We start from the raw sequence: 22,457 nt of genomic DNA, 5'->3' as shown, positions 1-22,457 counted from the left end.
ATGTGTGTGGAATGAGCTGCCAGAGGATGTGGTGGAAGCTGGTACAATTGCAACATTTAAGAGGCATTTGGATGGGTATATGAATAGAAAGGGTTTGGAGGGATATGGGCAGGGCGCTGGCAGATGAGACTAGATTGGGTTGGGATATCTGGTCGGCATGGACACCTTGGACCGAAGGGTCTGTTTCCATGCTATACATCTCTATGACTCTGTAAATCTGATTGGAGGCATTCAAAAATGGAATTTCAACAAATTCAGGCAGAGAGTTGTGGGAGGACATGTTTAATAGTTCGAAAGAAAACTAAGATTGAAGATGCGGCATTTGCTTACAAAGGCTCCTGGAATTAAAGGATATTCTTTTTGAGATGGAGTGTAAATAGCAGATTTGCAGGACAGAATAATTAATTTTATATTTATATTTATCATTGCAATTAAGTTTTAAAATATAGACATTAAAGATTTTTCTCCCCATGATATGCAGCTTTAATTCATCACTGTTATAACAGTCTAACTCAAGGGCAACTTGGGATGGGCAATAAAGCCGGCCAGCAAGCAATGCCCCTGTCCCAGGAGTGAATAAAAAATCTCAAAGCAATCTTGTGACTGGTCAGATTTGCTTTCCTTTATTTGTAGGGATTTGACTTTGTTACATAACTTCTAAACGTATAAGACTTCTAAAGCCACATTGCTTGTTCTCTGGAGTTGAATGCATGCAATTGGAGAAAATTTGTAACAGGGTCCGTTCATGTTGAACATGGACCTGTTGGCTCGAGACAAATTATCAGCAATCATTTGCTTTTTCATTCAGAACAAACCTTTTCACTTGCCTCCACTAAAATAAGCTGCAACACAGCTAGATTTCTCCTTAACTGCAACAAATGGGCAATGAGCCATTTAAAGGACATATGAAGTAGGATTAGAAGATCATAGGTTTTTGAGCCTGCTCCACAATTCAACACAAACATGGCTGATGTCCAGCTTTAACTCCATTTTCTTGCTGCTTTCCATATACTTTAATATCCTGAGACAAAAATCTCAGTTCAACCTTAAATATGTTCAAAAATCAACAATCCTTCATGGTGGACAACTCCAAAGAATAACAATCTTTTAAAGAAATTTCCACTTTTCTCAGTCCAAACCAATCTTCTGCTTAATCTTAGTCTATACCCATGTTCTACAACCCCCAGGTTATACAATCTCTGCTTCCACCTCGTCCAGCCCTTTCAGAATCACATACCCTTCAATGAGATTATCCATCTTTTTCTAAATTCCAAAGACCATGGACTCAATTTACTCAGCCTCTCATCACAGGACAACACTCTCATCTCAGGGGCCAATCCAGTATCTCTCTGCAGAACCATCTCCAAGGCAAGTATACATTTCCTAGAAGTTAAGACAAAATTGCATATAATGTTCCAGATATGGTCTCACCAAAACTCTAAACAGAGTAAGACACTTTTATTCTTGTGCTTCCAAATTTCCTTGGAGATCATGACATCTGCACTGAACTGCTAGCTTTGTGATCCTTCTACAAGTACACCAAATTCTACTAACATTTACAACATAAAAACAAATTGATGAAGAAACTCAGCAGGTGTAGCAGCATCTGTGGAGAGAAAGAAGAGTTAATGCTTCAGGTCCAGCGATTGTTTTTCAGAATACATAGCAGCTGGGAAAAGGTTGGTAATGGGCGGGGGGTCAGTGTCTGCCGTTCTTTGGGTTTTTTGGATCAACATTTAAAAGGTTCATTCCTTTCAAAACATAACATTGCTTTCGAAGCTTACGACCAAAATGAATACTTCTTTGCAACATATTGTATCTGCTACCTTGTCACCTGCTCAATTAACTTATTTATATCTATTATAGCCTCACATGTCTACCCCACATTTATGCAGGCAAAAGTGTCACTCATTTTACAGGGTGAACCACCATGAGGCAGCTCTTCTAGTAGACAGATGGCTAAATATTGATGGGTATTATACAATTCTCAATTAAAATATTGTTCAGGTGGGGTTCAAACAAACAACTACGCGTAAAAGCTAGACTGACAGTTCAAGAAAACTATACCGTATAAAAGTTCAAAGTATGTAACACAAATTTTAAATGGCAGTTGGAAAACTTGAAGTCTACAAAATTCAAGCACTTGACCCTTACTTACCTGATCGTAATAGTGGATCTTTCTTCAGTGAAGAGTGTTTTGAACGAATACTCAAAGATTCTGTTAAACTTTCGTCAACCGGCAAAACCATCTGCAAGGTTACACAGGGAAACAAGTTATCAAAAGGCATTCCCATATAGAACTTTCCTCCCTAATTTCCTCCACTGTGGCAAGTGGCCATTGGAAAATATATACTATTATTGGAGATTGCAGCTGTCTTAGCCTAGATGATAAGCATCAATAGGTAATTTAACTGCGCATTATGTCTGACCATATCCTCATGCATCGAACAGGCATGGATGCTTTGCAGCAGGATCAACATATAGCTTCAAGTTCAGTGGTATCAGCCTCTCCTTTGGTGGTCAGAACATCTTGTTGCTAGTGGAGGCGATTTTGACTGCACCTATACCTACTTGAACTGAAATGTTACCCATGAACAGAATTTCAGCCACTGAATTTTGCCTAGTTTTCTAAAAAAAATACACCTGCTTCCTCAATCACAATATATGAAAATAGTTTGTGTGTTAGATTCATTTCTTTAAAATCAATGCTGTTTCTCTTCCATAATATAATGCATGCTCCAGGTAAGCATACATGAATTATTTTTCTCTTCTTACATATACATGCAGATTACCTGTCAGCAGACAGAATCTTGGAGAAAAAGCTGGAGTTTCTGCCAAAATTGATGCCACTTTAAGATAAACGTGAATGCTTAAGTTTGCATGCATGACTTATGACTCGTTCGATTCTGGCAAGGAAATAACCTGAACTGACCAAATCAGTGATATCAATTTCATTTGGGACAGTTACCCTTCCATTGGTGGTGTCAGGTGACCGGCTGACAGGAATCTTGTCCTCAATTTTGCCTTCCATCTGCCAAGCTATCACAGTAATATTACCCACACGCTCATTTTCAGCAGACCTGCAGTAAAATATATTGATGGCATCAGAGTGAAGGGATAGGGAAGAAAGGAAAATAGGAAAACAAAAAGGTTGATTCTTCACTCATCTAATTTTTATTAAGATCAGTCTTGCTTATGCATTTTTGATGGCTAGAAAGGTTTTGGCTAGCAGTGCAGTACAGCAAATAATTTTAAAATATACATTACGACAATTAGCAAAAGAACCAGAGAGGAAACTGAAACTTACACCAGTTATGATCTGGAATTAACTGCCTGAACTAGTGCTGAAATAGGTTTAACAGTGACATTCAAAACGTGTGAAGTAGAAAGCACAAGGGCAGACAGTGACCCCATTGGTGATATCACTTGAATGGCAATTAAGAGGCTAAGGGTTTGGAAACATGGGTTCAAATCTCACACAGCTGCTCATGGAAATCTGAAATTGACAGCTAGCCTCAGTTATTAATAGCAATTGTGAAACCATACCAAATCATGGTTTAATAAAAAACAAACAGTCAGACCCAATCTGGCCTCCATTTAATTCCAGATCCACAGAAATGTGGTTGACTCTCAAATGCACTTTGAAAGGGCCCTAGAAAGTCACAGGCAACGTAGGACAACAAACACGGACCTTGGCAGAAACCTACATCTCATGAAAGAATAAAGAAAACAAAAATACTGTCAGACTTACTAAGCATTGACAGCATTTTTAATTATTATAACAGTCAATAATGCACCTATGTGGATTTTAATGAAACAGCTCAAAATTTATGGAATTATATAATAATAGAGGCTGCCATTCTGTTCATTGCCCAAATTAAGGATTTATCCAATTAGTCTCACATAGTGCTTTTGCCCTAGAAATGTTCCTTTGTTCTTTCCTAGGAGGAGGTTAACATTGACATTTGCTGTCCATCACGAACTGTCCTGGAATACTGTGGGATTGAGAGGCTATTTCAGAGGGTAGTTCAGAGCCAATCACATTGCTGTGGGCCAGACCAATTCAGGACAGCACATTTTCCCTCACTAAACAATATGAGTGAGCCAGTTAGGATTTTGCAATAAGTGATGAATGAATGATATCAGTGAAACTAGCTTTCTACTCCAGATTTATTAATGAACCCAATTTAAATTCCACATGTACCATAATGGAATCTGAACAAGCATGCTCAGATCATTAACATGGGCCTCTGGATTTTTTTTAAATGATATAACTACTACATCATCGCATGGCAACAGAAACAAAGTTAATATTTCAAGTTGACTTATTCCATCTGAACTGGCAAAATGTAAAAGACTCAACAGATTTAAGGCAAATACGAAGGCAAGAGAGCAAAAAAAGCAGTGATAAGTAGTGATTAAATGACAGAAGAAATGATGGTGCAACGCATGAGATGGTGGTAATGGGACAAGAAACATAAAAGGATGTAGAGGACTTTACTAGTCCTATTACCATATTGATTTGCCTTTGACCATCATATTTCTGGCATCCATACACTTTCTTGCCTTCCACCCTACTACAGACCGCCCCAGTTAGATTTGAGAGGCAAGGTGGGGAAAGAACCATCACATCTGATTTTTTTTCCAGTTCTTACACAAAGCTTTCAACCTGAAATATCGACTTTGATGATCACTCCAGATGTTACCAGATCTGTGGAGCATTTCCAGCATTTTGTTTTCACTTCAGATTTCCAGTATTTGCACAGTATTTTGTATTACTGACCGTAGTGTTAGGTGCAATCGGTGATTTTTCTCTTTCAACAAATCCTTTACGGTGTACATAGCAGAACCCAACAGATACATCTAGAAGAAAAAAGATTGAGATACAATGGTCTCAGATCTTATGTTTAAATTTACTACAATCCTCAAACCACATTACCACTGGAGTTGTGGACGTGGCTCTGCAACTTTCAAACTGTCAATGCCTTTTGTTGGAAGGCAGGGGCAGAGGGCATGAGAGACAAAATTCTGCTGGACCAATTATTTGCTTCAGACAGCAGAACAGAAAGAAAACTAAGTCACAGACCACTGTTTTCACTGAAAGAAACCTGGAAACATGAACAGTCCTTGATGGATTAAAAAAGCCTCCTTCTATGATGCATGGCTATGATTAATAAAACTCCACTGTCCTTGACTTCCTATCATTGGAATTAAAGACTGGGTTTCAAGAGTGAGCTCCCCATAGGCAATCATAATGCTGTCCCTCGCGTGCACACACAGGGATGCACCCCACCCCCGAAAGGTTTAGAACAAAAATGCAATTATAATGACATTCTTGGTCCTATGGTAATAACCTGGATATTAGCTGCAATATTTTACTTGACCAGGTTGGATAATACATCATGCTTGCTCTGGCCAGTATATAAGCAGACTGCCTGGTACAGAGGAAAGCCAGTGGAAAGACCCTCAGGCTTTGTGAAGCAGAAGTTGCATTTTCGCACAGTACAATCCTGGGCTGCTGAGAGTCTGACTCTAGCTCCAAAAGATCAAGTCACTCACTACTGAGCCACCTTCTTTGTGGTAAAGATCATGTAAACTACCCTATGTTAAGGGTTGACTCTGGGGTGGTCTACTTGAGGTGGTAGCTGGCGATTCCAAAGCTAAAGAAAAATTGGCCTCACAGCAGGCAAGTGACACAACTGGATCACTTAATGGCTTGTTGATGCCTTCCATGCACATTTTGTTCTGGAGTTGGTGAGGAGAGGAGGGGAATGGGGTTAGTGGTCAGTTCTGCTATGGGTGCTTGATACCACACAATTAAATGTTGTTGTTCTGTCAGTCACCCCTCCTGCCCCAGTTATACTCTACTCCTTTGGCAAAAGATACCAAAGCTTTCAAACACATACCACAGATTTAAGAACAGCTTTTTCCCCCGCTGTTATCAAACTTACGAACAGACCTCTCATATGACAGGTAGACAGACCTCTACATCTGCTCTGTAGCTGTTACACCATATTCTGAACTCTATTCTTTTATCTTGATGTACTTTTGTAAAGGTATGATTTGGTCTGGTTAGCACACAAAACAATACTTTTCACTGTATCTCGGCAGAGGTGAAAATACGAAATGAAATCAACTCACTTCCCTTCTAGCATTCAGCTCTTCTGTAAGGTGCAAAAGCAGTATTACAATACATGAGTAGAAGAGACTCACTTCAAAGTAAGGAGCAAATAGCCTTGGGAACAACATACGTGTAGATACCTGAGATACTCCAGATTAGTATTGCAAATGCAGGTAGTAGCATTGGAGTAAAGCACAGATAAAGTAAAATTCTAAATCATTGCAAGGTCAGCAGCAAAAAACCATGGATAAAAATCATATGCATGTAAACCCAATCCCAGAGAGATTCAAAACCGTACCTCAGTTTTAAAGTAAAAATCATGCCAGTGATCACCTGACTAAAGATCAAAACCACTGCAGGTTACAGATATAGATCAGTGGCAATAAATATTATGCAAATAAGTTTTCCAAATAGGGAGTGAAAATAAATGAGCTAAAAATTTAAGAATGGGCAGAATGGAGATTAATTTGGATTTTGAGGGAGCAGGGTAGGGAGAGTTTGATTCCAACAATGATTCAATAAACTGAATAGAAAAGTGATACTTTCAAAATTATAACTAGCACATTTGACATCAGGTCATTTACTAGGGAAATGACTTTTCTGTTCTGGTTATCATGCTGGTCTTCAAAAGACAACAGTCTGTAATTTACTCAAAGGTCATCTCATTATAGATACAGAACTTCAACTGTGATTGAAAACCAGTGCACAGAGGGTGAAATATGCATGTTTCCAGGGAATATAAAGCACAATTCCTGATGAACAGCTTATCTCCAAAACATTGATTCGCCTGCTCCTTGGATGCTGCCTGACCTGCTGTGCTTTTCCAAGATCACACTCTAGACCCATCATACTGCTCAATGTGGAAAAGAATTCAGTGAAAACCAATTCACTTCTTTGGTGAAAATAATGGTCTGTAATTTGTTATAACTGATAAATAACGACAATGATTAGAATTGCTCTTGTCCATTTAACAAATGACATTTTGCAATCCAAGTTTGTGAAACTGTGAGCAGAGGGAAACCAAGCATCGGGGTCCTCAAATGGACAATATACCTGTGCACTGTTTTAAGTAATCCCATCAATAAATTGCAAAATTAACAGATGAAATTTAAAATTAACAATTCTAATTTGTGTCATATCAGGTACTGAAAGAAAAAGAATAAAGACAGACCAATAAATTTTTTTGTTTAAAACTTCCAGTACTTAAGTTTCAATGTCAGAGCTTCATTGGTATGATTAATCATGACATGGTAAATGAATCTGACAGCTTATCCAGCTTTAATTAAATATATGTTGACTTCAAATAGTTCAAACATATTCCTTGCATAACTTCATAACAGCCCAAATCATCTGTGGTGAGGTTAGCTAGTCAGCACATGCCCATTCGTTGCATTTCATGACTAAGCAAGCAAATGCAAATTTTGAGGTAGGTCTGGAACTGTTAATCTTAAAGTAACATTTGGATTTCTGTAGTGACCTGCGCATCAACCCTTACCCAAAGGTTATGTTGGATTCGTGTATAATATACAGCAAGCATTATTAGTTCCACAGCAGACATATTTCAATATGCCTAACCACCTTGTGGTGCAGAATTAGACATCTTAGGTTTGTTTGTACTGTCAGATTTCATTCATATTATAGGTCACTAAGCTCTCCCGAGAAAACAAAAGCCAATGGGATTCTCTCTTCACTATGTTAATTATTTGCAGCTGTTTTTCCAGGGGTATTACAAAGGCCATAGACTCTCTCAATTGAACATGGTGTATACAAGGGAAATTAAAAACATCGTCAAAAAAAAGCACATTCACAAAATGCAAAGTTCCTAATCCATGGAATTCTAAGAAGCTATTGCAATTCTAAATAGTTATTTGTTAAGACTTTAGTTGGCATAATTTTAGAGCTAGTGGGCAAATTTCCAAAGGATTTAAAATATATTTGCAAGTTTAGCATTGTTATTCTTCATATTGCTTGTAGTGCCCCTTAGTGGAGAAAAGGGTGAATTCGTGGATACATTTCTCAATAGAAAATGATACATCAACTAACTGCTTTTAGAACCAGATAGGTGAATAATGTCCTATAAAACATCCCTCCTAACTTCCAAACCAAGAATTGCTCTTCTTTCCACGGTTACCTTCTTCAACTTTAACACAAGCCTAACAGACATGCAGAACTGCCAACAAGATAGCTGTAAGCATTTGGCGCCCAGTAGCAAAAGAAACTGTACCCTGTCATTCAGCAACACTAAGCTTAGTTCAGTCTACTGCAGCTCATGCACCTTGAACAGGAGAACAAAATCTGAGAATATTTAGCAGACCATGTTCTTTATGTTGGAGACATCACTCCAGTAAGATTTAACCACTGTTGAAATCATGGCTCACTGTATTAAATACGTTACCTTTGCAGATCAGAAGTATCTGGTGATAATACAGGTGTTGAGAGTTCCTCCCAGGAATGCAAAATCTATTCAGAGCCATGGAGACATTACAGCACAGAAGCCATTTGGCCTCTGTTGTATAGATAATTCTTCCATAATGCGAAGGTTGCGTTCTTGTTCAACCCCGCATTATTGAAAAATTGTACTTTGGAAACAGTGCTTAAAGTGTTGGCGATATAATCGCATTACAGCCAACATTATTTCTAAAGCATGAACTTTTAAAATATACGTCCCAATTCAATCACGATAGTGAATGTGCATTAAAGAAACCGGAGTTATAGCAGAAAGATCTGTACATGCTAACTCAGTATAAAGCAATCTAGCTAGTTTCAATCATTGGCTCTATTTCCACAGACTTGCAAGTTTATTTTTCATGTGCCTGCGCAACTTCCTTTTGAAATAATTCATAACCTCCATTTTTACCAATGAGTTCTAATTCATTACCATTTACTGAATAGAACATTATTCCTCAATCTTTCCACATGTCTTATTTGTGGCAATGGTAATAATATGGAGCACTGATTTTCAGATTCCATTATCTGATATTACTACAAGGAACATCCATGGAATGAAATGGTTTTGAAAGGATCACAGCAATCACTTGACCACACAATTTAGCCAAGCTCATGAAACAAACCGAGAAAGTGAGGACAGCAGATGCTGGTGATCACAGTCAAGAGTTTGGTGCTGGAAAAGTACAGCCAGTAAGGCAGCATCCGAGCAGGAGAATCAACGTTTTGAGCATAAGCGCTTCATCAGGAATGAGGCTTGTGGGCCAAGGAAGCTGAGAGATAACTGGGAGGGGGTGGGGGGAGAAGGTAGCTGAGAATGTGACAGGTAGATAGAGGTGGGGGTAATGGTGATAAGTCAAAGGGGAGGGTGGACTGGGTAGGTGGGAAGGAAGACGGATAGGTAGTACAGGTCAAGATGGCAGTGCAGAATTGGAAGGGTGGATCTAGGATAAAGGTGGCGGGGAGGGAAATGAGGAAACTGGAAATCCACGTTGACCCCATGTGATTGGAGAATCCCAAGACAGAAGATGAGGTGTTCTTCCTCCAGGCATTGGGTGGTAAGGGTTTGGCAACGGAGGCGGCCCAGAACCTGCATGTCCTTGGAGAAGTGGGAGGGGGAGTTAAAGCATTTGATCACAAAGCAGTGGGGTTGTTTCATGCATGTGTCCTGGAGATGTTCTCTGAAGCGTTCCGCAAGTAGGTGTCCTGTCTCCCCAATATAGAGGGGACCACATTGGGAGCAAAGGATACTGTAAATGACGTGTGTGGAAGTAAAGGTAAATCTCTGATGGATGTAGAAAACTCTTTGGGAGCCTTGGATAGAGGTGAGGGAGAGTGGGTGCAGTTTTTGCCATTCTTGCAGTGGCAGGGGAAGGTGCTGGCAAGGGAGGGGAGGGTGGGTTGGTGGGGGGTGTAGACCTGACAAGAGAGTTGCAGAGGGAATGGTCCTTATGGAACACAGATCAGGGTGGGGAGGGAGATATACCCCTGGTGGTGGGGTCTGTTTGTAAGCGGAAGTGGCAGAGGATGATGCGATGTATCCAGGAGGTTAAAGAGGTGGAAGGTGAAGACCAGGGGAGTTCTGTTTTTGTTGTGGTTGGAGGGGTGGAGTTGGAGGGCGGAGGTGTGGGAAGTGGATGAGATGCACTGCAGGGAAAGTTGCGTCTTTGAAGGAGGCGGCCATCTGGTATGTTCTGTGGTGGAATTGGTCCCCCTGGGAGCAGATGCAGCAGAGGAATTGGGAACAAGGTTAGCGTTTTTACAGGAGGCAGGGTGGGAGATGGTGTCATCCCTGAGTCCAGGTCGCTGTGGGAGTTGGTGGATTTGTAGTGGACGTGAGTTGAGTCAGTCACCGTTAATGGAGATGGAGGTGTCCAGGAAGGGGAGGGAGGTGTCAGAGATGGTCTAGATGAACTTAAGGTCAGGGTGGAACATGTTAGTGAAGTTGATTAACTTTTCAAACAAACATGCATCCACATAGAAAACAACTATCGCCAATAAGAGAGAATCTAAGCATTATTCGCAGATATTCAATGACATCACCATCACTGAATCCCTCACCATGAACATTCTGGGGATTATCATTGACCAGAAACTCAATTGGACTAGCTATATAAATACCATGGCTACAAAGGCAGGTCAGTAGCTCGGAATCTTTTGACTAACTCCCCTCCTGAATTTTTGGCGCCTGTCCACCATCTACACGATGTGTAAGTCAGGAGTGTGTTGATTCACTTCTCATTTGCCTCAATGAATGCAACTCCAACAGAAGAAGCATGACACCATCCAGTACAAAGGCACCTGCTTGATTGGCATCATAACAACAAACATTCACTTCCTCCACCATTGATACTCTGCACATACTACTACTACTACTACTATGCTACTACTACTGCTGCTACTACTACTGCTGCTACTACTACTGCTGCTACTACTACTGCTGCTACTACTACTGCTGCTACTACTACTGCTGCTACTACTACTGCTGCTACTACTACTGCTGCTACTACTACTGCTGCTACTACTACTGCTGCTACTACTACTGCTGCTACTACTACTGCTGCTACTACTACTGCTGCTACTACTACTGCTGCTACTACTACTGCTGCTACTACTACTGCTGCTACTACTACTGCTGCTACTACTACTGCTGCTACTACTACTGCTGCTACTACTACTGCTGCTACTACTACTGCTGCTACTACTACTGCTGCTACTACTACTGCTGCTACTACTACTGCTGCTACTACTACTGCTGCTACTACTACTGCTGCTACTACTACTGCTGCTACTACTACTGCTGCTACTACTACTGCTGCTACTACTACTGCTGCTACTACTACTGCTGCTACTACTACTGCTGCTACTACTACTGCTGCTACTACTACTGCTGCTACTACTACTGCTGCTACTACTACTGCTGCTACTACTACTGCTGCTACTACTACTGCTGCTACTACTACTGCTGCTACTACTACTGCTGCTACTACTACTGCTGCTACTACTACTGCTGCTACTACTACTGCTGCTACTACTACTGCTGCTACTACTACTGCTGCTACTACTACTGCTGCTACTACTACTGCTGCTACTACTACTGCTGCTACTACTACTGCTGCTACTACTACTGCTGCTACTACTACTGCTGCTACTACTACTGCTGCTACTACTACTGCTGCTACTACTACTGCTACTGCTGCTACTGCTGCTACTACTACTGCTGCTACTACTACTGCTGCTACTACTACTGCTGCTACTACTACTGCTGCTACTACTACTGCTGCTACTACTACTACTGCTACTACTACTACTACTACTACTATCTAGAAGATGCCAAGCAGAAACTCAACAAGGTCCCTTCGACTGCAGCTTTCAAACCCATGACCACTACCATTCAGAGGATAAGGGCAGCTGATGCGGGAGAATGTCACCATCTGCAATTTCCCCTCCAAGCCATTCAACATTTCAGTTTGGAAATATGCCACTACTCCTTCATTGTTGCTGGGTCAAAATCCTTTAACTCCCTCTCTAACAGCATTGAGTGTGTACCAACAGCACACGGGACTGTAGCAGTTCAAGACGACAACTAGGGACTGGCAATAAATGCTGGCCCGACTAGCTATGCTCCCATCCCGTGAATGAATAATTTCAAAAAATAACAAATCCAATCAAAACCGAAATTAGCATTTTATCAAAAGGCACTGAAATCAGTCTATGTAATCAGATGCGAAAGCCTTAATTATCTTTTTTGATTTACTTTGAAAATTTTCTCATAATGGATAGTGAAACTTTGGAGACAGTGAAATCAAAGTAAAAAAATGCATGAACCATCTTCTAATTCAACAAGAACAGGGGAAATGGAGTTTAGCTGTGAATTCGAGCCAGCTGGGAAAAGTGTTCTCTGCCTGTCATGTAAAAAGACCTGTGCTCATTCTCAACAATTAAATATCAGAAAATTAAGAACAAAAGATAACTGAAATTAGCCACTATTGCTGATGATTCAAATAACCTATTAAAACAACTGTGGTCTTGGGTAAAACCCTTACTCAAAAACATTAAAGTAAACTTCTTTCATGTTCCTGTGGCACTGGACAGTACCCCTTTTTAACTTTGGACCTGTATGTTTGACGTTATGTCTACTATTTTTCCTAATTTCTTTTACTCAAAATAATCTTGTTTCTGGCTCCTTAATGTTACAACAGACATTAGTTAACTACAATTTAAATGAAAAAGGGGTATAGCATCACATTAAAATCTTAAAATCATTGTTATATCCAATCAGGGAGATGAAAAGAAGGGAAGCTGATTCATCCCTCTTCACTTGGTTCATAAGAAACGTGATCTCATTGAAACACTTGGGACCTTTAAGGGGTTTGACAGGGTCAGTGCTAAGATGATGTTTCCCCTCATGGGAAAATCTACTACCGGGAGGCATGGCCTCAGAGTATAGGGGTGTCAATTTAAGACTGAGTTAAGAAGGAATTTCAGAGAGTGGAGGGTCTTTGGAACTTTTTGTCACAAGGGCTGTGGGGGCAGAATCCTTGTGCATATTTAAAGCGGAGGTAGGTAGTTTCTTGATCAGTGAGGGAATCAAGGATTAAGGGAAAACACAGAAAAATGGGTGTCATGTCAGCGAATGGCAGAACAGGGTTGAGGGGCCCATCAGTTTACTCCTGCTTATATTTCTCATGATCTTATAATACACTGAACATTAAATTTGTATTTTCCTATTCCTTGCATTATTAACCAATTGAAACAACTTTTTTTTCTTATTTAAACCGGTTAAACCTTGGATCTCTTCTAATCTCACCACCTGCTTTATGCATAAACATCCATTACCCTCTGTGGGACTGATTTCCAAAGACCTACAGCCCTTTAAGTGAATAGAGTTCTCATCTCAATTCTAAATAGTTGCATTCTTATCCGGAGACTGAGCTCCTAGTTCTAGTTTGTCCAATAGTGAAAACATCCTTGTAACTATCCTATCAATGTATGTTTTTTTTAAATTAAGCAGATACATTCATGAACTGATATTGAGCAAACTTGCATCTCCTAAGCACAGAAAAGCCCACAAAAATTATTTTGCTGGATCTACCAACTCCACCAAGGCCAATTAACTTGCGCACATAAGGAACTGATCTTCTAACCTTCTTGGCGCATTTGTTTCTATACTAGGTCTGGCTCTCTAAATGGAGAGAGCACAGTAAATTTTTAATCCCATCCTCGGATGAGGCAAGGTCAGCATTGTTGTTCACTCAATTTCACACTCACGTGGGCAATTAAAATTGGACAACAAATGTTAGCTTTGCCAGCAAAGTTCACACTCTAGGAACAAATACAATAGCTATTGTAACGCTGAACAATCAAATATTGATTAATGCTGCAATTATTCTTTTCATAATGTATTGTTACTACTCAACATTGCTAGCGTCCTAGGGAATACTTCATCTGATCCAGCAAAAATTACAATATATAATTTATAAGTCATGATAACATTGTGTGCATACAATATACCAGAGCTGAACTGCAAAAATATCTACCATTTCACTTGCTGTGAATTTGGAAAATTCAATATTAAAAGTAGGTCCACATGCACAGAGGCAAATATTATGTCACTTACAGTTCCCTGAGATCTGTCCTTGACATCATACACTGAAAGCTTAATTTGCGTCATTTGATTGATGAGAGAATCCTGGAAAAATGCAACACTACTTAGAAATATAGGATTGTTGGTACCCTGCAACGAGAAAGGAAATCAATTAATACATTCTTCTGGTCTTAACAGGTCGTCATAAAGCACAAGTGCTCCATTCAAGTGCCTTTATAAATGATTTTTGACCTTTCAGTGCAGGATTGCACAGTTCCACCAGTCTAACTTGACAGTTTTCAAATAAATATTTTTAAATAAATAGTTTTTCCACAAAAACATTATTATTTTTATTTTTAGTTTATTTTTCACCAATTAAAGCTGTAATTACCTTAACAGTTTACTCACAGTCAAAGACTTCACATTAAATACTGTTTTTAACAAAGAAAAACATCCACAGGCAATTCAGAGACAGAGACAATGTCACAAAAATGGGTGTCAGCCAAACGAAACATTAGGAGTAACCAATCATGATGCAGGTGGCAGATTCCAAGGAATGCATTAAACAAAAGGCAGTGCAAAGGAAGAGGGGGGCCTACCAATTGCAGAGTCAGAGTCATAGAGATGTAAAGCATAGTAATAGACCCTTCAGTCCAACTTGCCAAGGTCGACCAGATATCCCAACCCAGTCAAGTCCCATTTGCCAGCACTTGGCCCATATCCCTCTAAACCCTTCCTATTCATATACCCATCTAGATGCCTTTTAAATGTTGCAATTGTACCAGCCTCCATCATTTCCTCTGGCAGCTCATTCCATACATGCACCATCCTCTGAGTGAAAACATTGCCCCTTAAATCCCTTTTATATCGGTCCTCCCCACCATAAACCTATGCCCTCTAGTTGTAGACTCCCCTTGTCCCTGTAGGGCTCTATGAATCTAAGATTACCTGGAAGGGTGAAAACGCTCCCTCATGGACTGGAGATCCTCATTTCCAATTTTGTTGCTGGCCACATCGTGAAACTCACCTTTGTAGGATCATATAATATCTGTCCTCTTTAAGCAGTTGATTTCTTTATAACTACTTAAACATTATTTCATGACAGGGAGATTTCCATGTTGCAGGGTTAATTATTATAACTTTATAATTTTTTCTTTCCTCATTCCTACGCTGCATGTGTACACATCTTGCAACTCTGTTGCAAGCTTGTAAAATCTTAGATCTAATACCATTCAATGATGGAAATGACAGGGTGAGGCATATGTGTCCCCTGTTTTTCTGAATCTACTTGAGCAATCTTAGTGACATCAAATTCGGGTCATGTTGTATTAGCCAAAGTAATATTGAAGCGGGTAAAGAAAAACTACAACGTTCATTCACAGTTTTCTTAAATAGAATTATCATGTATATTGAGATAGTGGCAGCACAAAGGGCTCAAGACATGTCTTTGAACATGCATCTATGGGATTCTGTCAGTTAATGCAGTCTGGTTGCTTATATAGATGCTTGCTGACAGTTATGTTAGTGAACCTTGAAGTTTTACAATGTTCCCTTGGTCTTGTGGCATAACTTCAGTGGGAGGAAATCATTGTCCCTGGTGATGAGGGAGCTCCAGGATTTAGAATCCTTATAATAATTCAAGCTTATAATGCTTTACCAGTCCTTTTAATAAAACAGGGAAACAAAAATCATTTTGATTATTCCAGACAACACATGTTAATATGAGCAAATAAGGCATACCTTTTATTTGTGAAATTTATACATGTTAATATGAAAAATACTCTTTTTCCTGGTTTCTTTTTACTCTAATTTTTTTTACACTTTTTACTCCTACCGTTGGATGTTAAGATAAAACATCACAACGTACTTTAATTGCAACTCTCCACTGAATCCTTATGGCTTTGCTGAGTGAGACCACAAATTTAATTCAAATAACACTGAATTACAGGGTGTTTGTTGCTATGGCCATGTTTCTACTAAGATCTAGGATTGCATAAGTGATTTTCTCTAAGGATCCATTAACCTGGCTCAGTTCAAACCTATTCCTAGATATAAAAGGACAAATTCTAAATGCACCCTGTCATCCAATTGCCACAGGAATCCTTGGTATTATTAAACTGTAAATTTAGCACAATCTGTTTAATATTGTAATTGTAGAATGTATTGAGTAAATATTTCATCAAGGAGTTTTTTTATAATAATGTGTGAAATATGTATCACTATTTAAATATCCTGATTCTGTTAGATCATAAGAAATAATGGGTGGAATCTTGTGAAGGCATTGTGGGTTTTGGCAGCTTGAGAGTACTTGGCAGACTCAAACTGCCTCTTCCATGTCCCTGAACCACACACCAAACAGGCCATTGATGGGCCTTCCTCTGGAATCAAGACTCAGTACAAGTGCAAGGCGGAAGTCGGTACTGCAGATGCTGGAGATTTGGGTCAAGATTAGAGTGGGGCTGGAAAAGCACAGCAGGTCAAACAGCATCCAAGGAGCAGGAAATTTAACATTTTGGGCAAAAGCCCCTTCATCAGGACTCACCTCTCCTGATGAAGGTCTTTTGCCCGAAACATCGATTTTCCTGCTCCTCGGATGCTGCCTGACCTGCTGTGCTTTTCCAGCACCACTCTAATCTAAACTCTACTTTCCAGCATCTGCAGTCCTCACTTTTGCCGATTCAACTCTCCGGTCATCCAGCATTCCCTACACCTACCAGCTTGCCTTTCAATCTAAACTCTACTTTCCAGCATCTGCAGTCCTCACTTTTGCCGATTCAACTCTCCGGTCATCCAGCATTCCCTACACCTACCAGCCTTGCCTTTCACCCTAACAGGAACACATTTGTTTCTGGACTCATTTTCCAGCCATCCCTTTACCTGTGAACATCCACCACAATAGAGTTTTGAAAGTTCTTGCCTAATACAATCAAATTTGGCCTTCCTCCAAATTACAACTTCAACGTTTAGATCTCCAGTCTGTCATTTTCTGTCCTTACTTTAAAACTAAAAAAAAGATTTATGGTCAGTGGCCCTAAGTGCTCCCCTACTGACACTTCAGTCACCTGTTCTGCCTTATTTCACAAAGGTAAATCAAGTTCTGCACCTTCTCTAGTATGTTCATCCACATACCGGATGAGAAAAAAAGTTCTTGTACACACCAAACAAATTCCTCTCCATTTGAACCTTTTACTCTATGGCAGTTCCAGTCTACGTTTGAAAAGTTAAAATTCCCTACCAGAACCACCCTATTATTCTAACAGATAACTGACATCTCCTTATAAATTTCTCAATTTCCTGCTGACTATTGATGGGAGGGGGATTCTATAGTACAATCCCAATAAGGTGATCATCCCTTCCTTATTTCTCAGTTCCACCCAAATAACTTGCCTGGACGTATTCTCAGGAATATCCTAAGTACAGCCGTAATCTTATCCCTTACCAAAACTTCCACTCCCCCTCTCTAACCTTCCTATAACACTTGAACCCTGGAACATGAAGCTGCCAGTCCTGTCCATCCCTGAGCCAAGTCTCTGTAATTAATATGATATCACAGTCCCATGTTCCTAACCATTGAAGACGACGACAGTTCTAGAGCCAAGGGGATTCAAGGGTATGGAGCAAAATCAGGACGAGGGTATTGAGTTGGATATCAGTCATGATCATATTTAATGGTGTAGCTGGCTCAATGGCCTACTCTTGTTCCTTTTTTAAAATATTTGGACTCAGGGAATGAATACTGCAACATAAAATTGAAGGGTAAGTAGAACATAGGTAAAAGTGTGTACAGGCTGAAGCTTACGTAGTAAAAAAGATGGAATAAATCAGCTATGGGGCAACAAAATGAATACTGGAAGATGCCAGCTGAGCTGAGATAGCGTGGATAAGGTCTGGTGAAACAGCACAGCAGAAGAGGAGTGAGTGTGTTTCATGCATAACCCTTTATCCAAGATACGAGCAGAGGCTAGTTTAAGATGTTAAAGCAGATGATCTTTGAGATAAAATGGGTTTGTGTAACACTACTTTTTCCAGTCCATTTTGCAATTGATTAGAGGATAAGCTTGTTGCATAATCCTTCGTTGCGACAGCAAGATCATACGATGATTATTTTAAACTTAAACAGCCAGTGTAATAAACAAAGCAGAATGCATCATGCCCCATTACAGGGCAAAGTTATACTGAATGCACCAGGTGACAACCCACGCGATTTCGTTGTTAAAAAAAAGGGACTTCAGCTCGCTGCCCTATTAAAAGACAGGTGCATGTTTTAACATTAGACAACATTAAGAGCAGTTCACTGTGCTGCTGATAGATGCAGCAGTCAGACTGAAGGAACATGTCACTGTGCAAAGTAGAAGAAAACAAATGTTTTTGGGTTAATCACCAAGTGTGATGTAAATGAAGACAGAAGTGATGAAGCTTGTGATACAGAAATGAAGATCAAAGAGTCACCAAAGCCTGGCTACTCAAAGTCCATTGAATTATGAGCTGAAGACTGAATGTAAAGAGCTCCATTAAAAGGACACTAAAAAGATTCATTCTGTCAGGGCAGACAGAAGACAGTTTCAAGCTACTAAACATAAGGTTACCTACCTGCTGAGAACACTGAACAAGCATGACATTTTTGGTTGCAATAGGTTGTGGCAAATATCTTTTCTGTAGTTTAATCTATTATTTGCCAACTAAATAATGTTTAGATTGCTGTCTCATCCTTAGCAGAAATTCACAGCTGAGAGTAGACATATCCTTCAATCAAGATCTACCCAACGATAGTAAAACTTTACAACGTGAAACCTTATGGGTTTACGTCTTAAGTTTGCTTGCTGAGCTGTTTTTGGATGTTTCATCACCATGCTGGATAACATCAACAAGCCTCCGGTGAAGCGCTGGTGTTCTGTTCCACTTTCTAGATGCGTGTCTTGGTCTGGTAAGGTGGGCGATATCATACGCACACACAGATACACACACACAGATACACACACACAGATACACACACACAGATACACACACACAGATACACACGCTCAAAAACTGCATGAATCTATGAAAGATTCTGTAAATCTGTTTTTTAGATTAGAATCAGTCTGACCATTGTGGCACAGACAGCCTCACAGGGAAACTCACACCTTCAATGCATTATCTGGGCTGACATGATACCAATTGTTAAAGTTCACTTGAAAATGTAACTTTTCAAAAACCTTTTGCGATTTACATTTGCAAGAACTGAAACCAACATGGTCATTATAAAAGATGAGAGACTTAAACAATCCAGGTCTTTTTCAATATATAATTTCAGTTCCATCACACTGTAATCTTTTGCTATAAATTCTGTGTCTTACAATCTTATACTCCACAACTACCTGAAGGAGCAGCGCTCCAAAAGCTAGTGCTTCCAAATAAACCTGTTGGACTATAACCTGATGTGGTGAGATTTAAAAAAAAACTTTGTACACCCCAGTCCAACACCAGTGTCTCCAAATCATGAATATCATTTCCAGTTCTTTTTCTGAGAGATTGGTAAATGGTGCCCAAATCGACGTGTTTATCGATGGAGTTCTGTAGTGAATGCCAGACCTCTAGGAATTCCCATGTGTGTCTCGGTTTAGCCTGTCCTAGGATGGATGTGTTGTCCCAGTCGAAGTGGGGTTCTTCGGCTGTATGTAAGGATACGAGTGATAGTGGGTCATGTCTTTTGGTGGATAATTTGTGTTTGTGTATCCTGGTGGATAGTTTTCTGCCTGATGCAGTTCTTGTTACAGTCCTTGCAGGGTATTTTGTAAATGACATTCGTTTTGCTGGTGTTGGTACAGACTCCTTTAGGTTCATCAGTAGCTGTTCCAGTGTGTTGGTAGGTTTATGGGCTACCATGATGCCAAGGGGTCAGAGTAGTCTGGTAGTCATCTCAGAGATGTCTTTGATGTATGGTAGTGTGGCTAGAGTTTCTGGACATGTTATATCTACTTGTTCAGGTTTGTTGTTTAAGCATCAGCGAACTGTGTTTATCGGGTACCCATTGTTCTTGAATATGCTGTATAAGTATTTTTCTTCTGCCACTCAGCTCCTGGGTGCTGCCGTCTGTTGTGGCGTGTTTAAATAATGTCCTGATATAGTTCTGTTTGTGGGTGTTGGAATGATTGCTTCTGCAGTTAAGTATCTGGTCTGTGTATTGCTTTCCTATCAACACTGGTCTGCAGTTCACCATTAACTGTTTGCTCTATCTTATTGCGCATATCTTTGCATAGGTGTCTGGGAAATGCACATTTCTTTTTAAAATGATTTAAAGCATCCAATAGTGTCAGTGTGGCTAGTAATTCTTAAGGAAACATATATATCAATTTGCCTGATATGCACAAATCGAAAAAAGTACAAACATTTAAAGAAAAATACAAACGCTAAAGAAAGATAATTTACAATAAAATTAGAGCTAACTGACTACAAGTATCAGAAAAGCATGAACAACCTACAGCTTTATTTTGAGAAAACTGATGTTGAAACGCAATCGGACTCAGTTCTTCCAAACTGAACAAATAAACGTTGAGAAGGTATTTTCATCAGTGGACAAAGTCCAATACCAAGGACCATTTTATAGAAGGCTGTTGCTAATAAATGTACAGAGTTTAGAAAGACCTCCTTTCCCCAACTAATTATGTCATTGGGCCATCTGCTACCTTGGATTGGTCTAGGTGATGCATTTAAGAAAAAAACTAGCTAACTATGAGGGAGGCAAACATGAAAGAGAATATGTTGATAGGGTGAGTTGAAGTAAACAAAGTGAATGTTTATCTGGGAATATCAACACCAATGAGCAACAACCCCTCTAAGCTGTGCAGTCACTTAGAGATGTCATGTATACTGATTGTATGCCAACACATTGACTTCCGGTTTTGAAAGCTGCTGCTGTGCATGGACATCAAATGTCCATGTAATGACAGGAAAAATTACAAGGAACATCGTCAATCAGCTGTTCCAGTACTCTCAATTCCATATAATTCATTGTGATTTGCAGTCACTCAAAGATGATTAACAGGGCTGAGACGTGGCAGATGGAGTTTCATTTAGACAAAGGTGAGGTGCTGCACTATGGGAAAGCAAATCTTAGCAGGACTCATACACTTAATGGTAAGTTCCTCGGGAGTGTTGCTGAACAAAGTGACCTTGGAGTGCAGGTTTATAGCTCCTTGAAAGTGGAGTCGCAGGTAGATAGGATAGTAAAGGCGGTGTTTGGAATGCTTTCCTTTATTGGTCAGAGTATTGAGTACAGGAGTTGAGAGGTCATGTTGCAGCTGTACAGGACATTGGTTAGGCCACTGTTGGAATATTGCATGCAATTCTGGTCTCCTTCCTATCGGAAGGATGTTGTGAAACTTGAAAGGATTCAGAAAAGATTGACAGGGATGTTGCCAGGGTTGGAGGATTTGAGCTATATGGAGAGGGTGAATAGACTGGAGCTGTTTTCCCTGGAGCGTCGGAGGCTGAGGGGTGACCTTAGAGAGGTTTATAAAATCATGAGGTGCATGGATAGGATAAATAGACAAAGTCTTTTTCCCTGCGATGGGGGGAGTCCAGAACTAGAGGGCATAGGTTTACAGGGAGAGGGGAAAGATATAAAAGAGACCTAAGAGGCAACTTTTTCCACGCAGAGAGTGGTACGTGTATGGAATGAGCTCCCAGAGGAAGTGGTGGAGGCTAGTACAATTGTAACGTTTAAAAGGCATCTGGATGTATATATGAATAGGAGGGGTGAGGAGGGATATGGGCCTGGTGCTGGAAAGGAGGACTAGATTGGGTTGGGGTACCTGGTCGACGTGGACAAATTGGACCAAAGTGTCTTTCTGTGCTGTACATCTCTCTATGACTAAATAATAGTTGATGAACTCACCTCTATAATCTCAGTCTGTACATGCTTGGTCCAGAAGGCTTGTGGTGGGGTTGTTACACTTACTGCTACAAAACTATTAGGCTTCCTGTCCAAGGAGGGAGTGATCAATTCACTACAAGCTATAGGAAGAGAAAGAGAAAAATTAAAAATAAATTAGTTTTTATTAATAGTCAAAGCTGTGGTGTGTGAAACTTGTTAACAGTCAACATTTAAAAGAAAAAAAAAACTATGTTAATGGAAATGTAGTCAGCATCTCTTTGGAAAAATATAGAAACAGGAAGTATTAAATTATTTAACTGACCTCCACCTAAACCGATTCTGTACGCCAATCTTTCAAGTTAAGGTCATCTCTCAGTTCTGAATTAATGTCATCTTTAAATAACAGTCCAAGTCCACTGCCCTTTCTTATCTTCCCATCATTCTGTGAT

At 39.9% G+C, this 22,457-nt stretch overlaps 1 protein-coding gene across 12 annotated transcripts in view; it reads right to left on the bottom strand.

Moving 5' to 3' along the window:
- The window catches only part of LOC122550870 (inositol polyphosphate-4-phosphatase type I A), a 201,258-nt gene that overhangs the window by 86,152 nt on the left and 92,649 nt on the right, over positions 1 to 22,457 (bottom strand). For all 12 annotated transcript variants that reach the window (XM_043692245.1, XM_043692250.1, XM_043692248.1 and 9 more), the window contains 5 exons: positions 22,030 to 22,148; positions 14,187 to 14,303; positions 4,784 to 4,863; positions 2,969 to 3,080; positions 2,159 to 2,249 (listed from right to left, as the gene is read on the bottom strand). In XM_043692245.1, the coding sequence (XP_043548180.1) occupies positions 2,159 to 2,249; positions 2,969 to 3,080; positions 4,784 to 4,863; positions 14,187 to 14,303; positions 22,030 to 22,148 (519 nt within the window). The remainder of the gene's footprint in view (positions 1 to 2,158; positions 2,250 to 2,968; positions 3,081 to 4,783; positions 4,864 to 14,186; positions 14,304 to 22,029; positions 22,149 to 22,457) is intronic.

The sequence above is a fragment of the Chiloscyllium plagiosum genome, chromosome 6 (assembly GCF_004010195.1).
Source record: "Chiloscyllium plagiosum isolate BGI_BamShark_2017 chromosome 6, ASM401019v2, whole genome shotgun sequence".
Lineage (NCBI taxonomy): Eukaryota > Metazoa > Chordata > Chondrichthyes > Orectolobiformes > Hemiscylliidae > Chiloscyllium > Chiloscyllium plagiosum.
The sequence above is the reverse complement of the archived record's forward strand: the minus strand, read 5'-3'. Positions and strand labels throughout refer to the sequence as shown.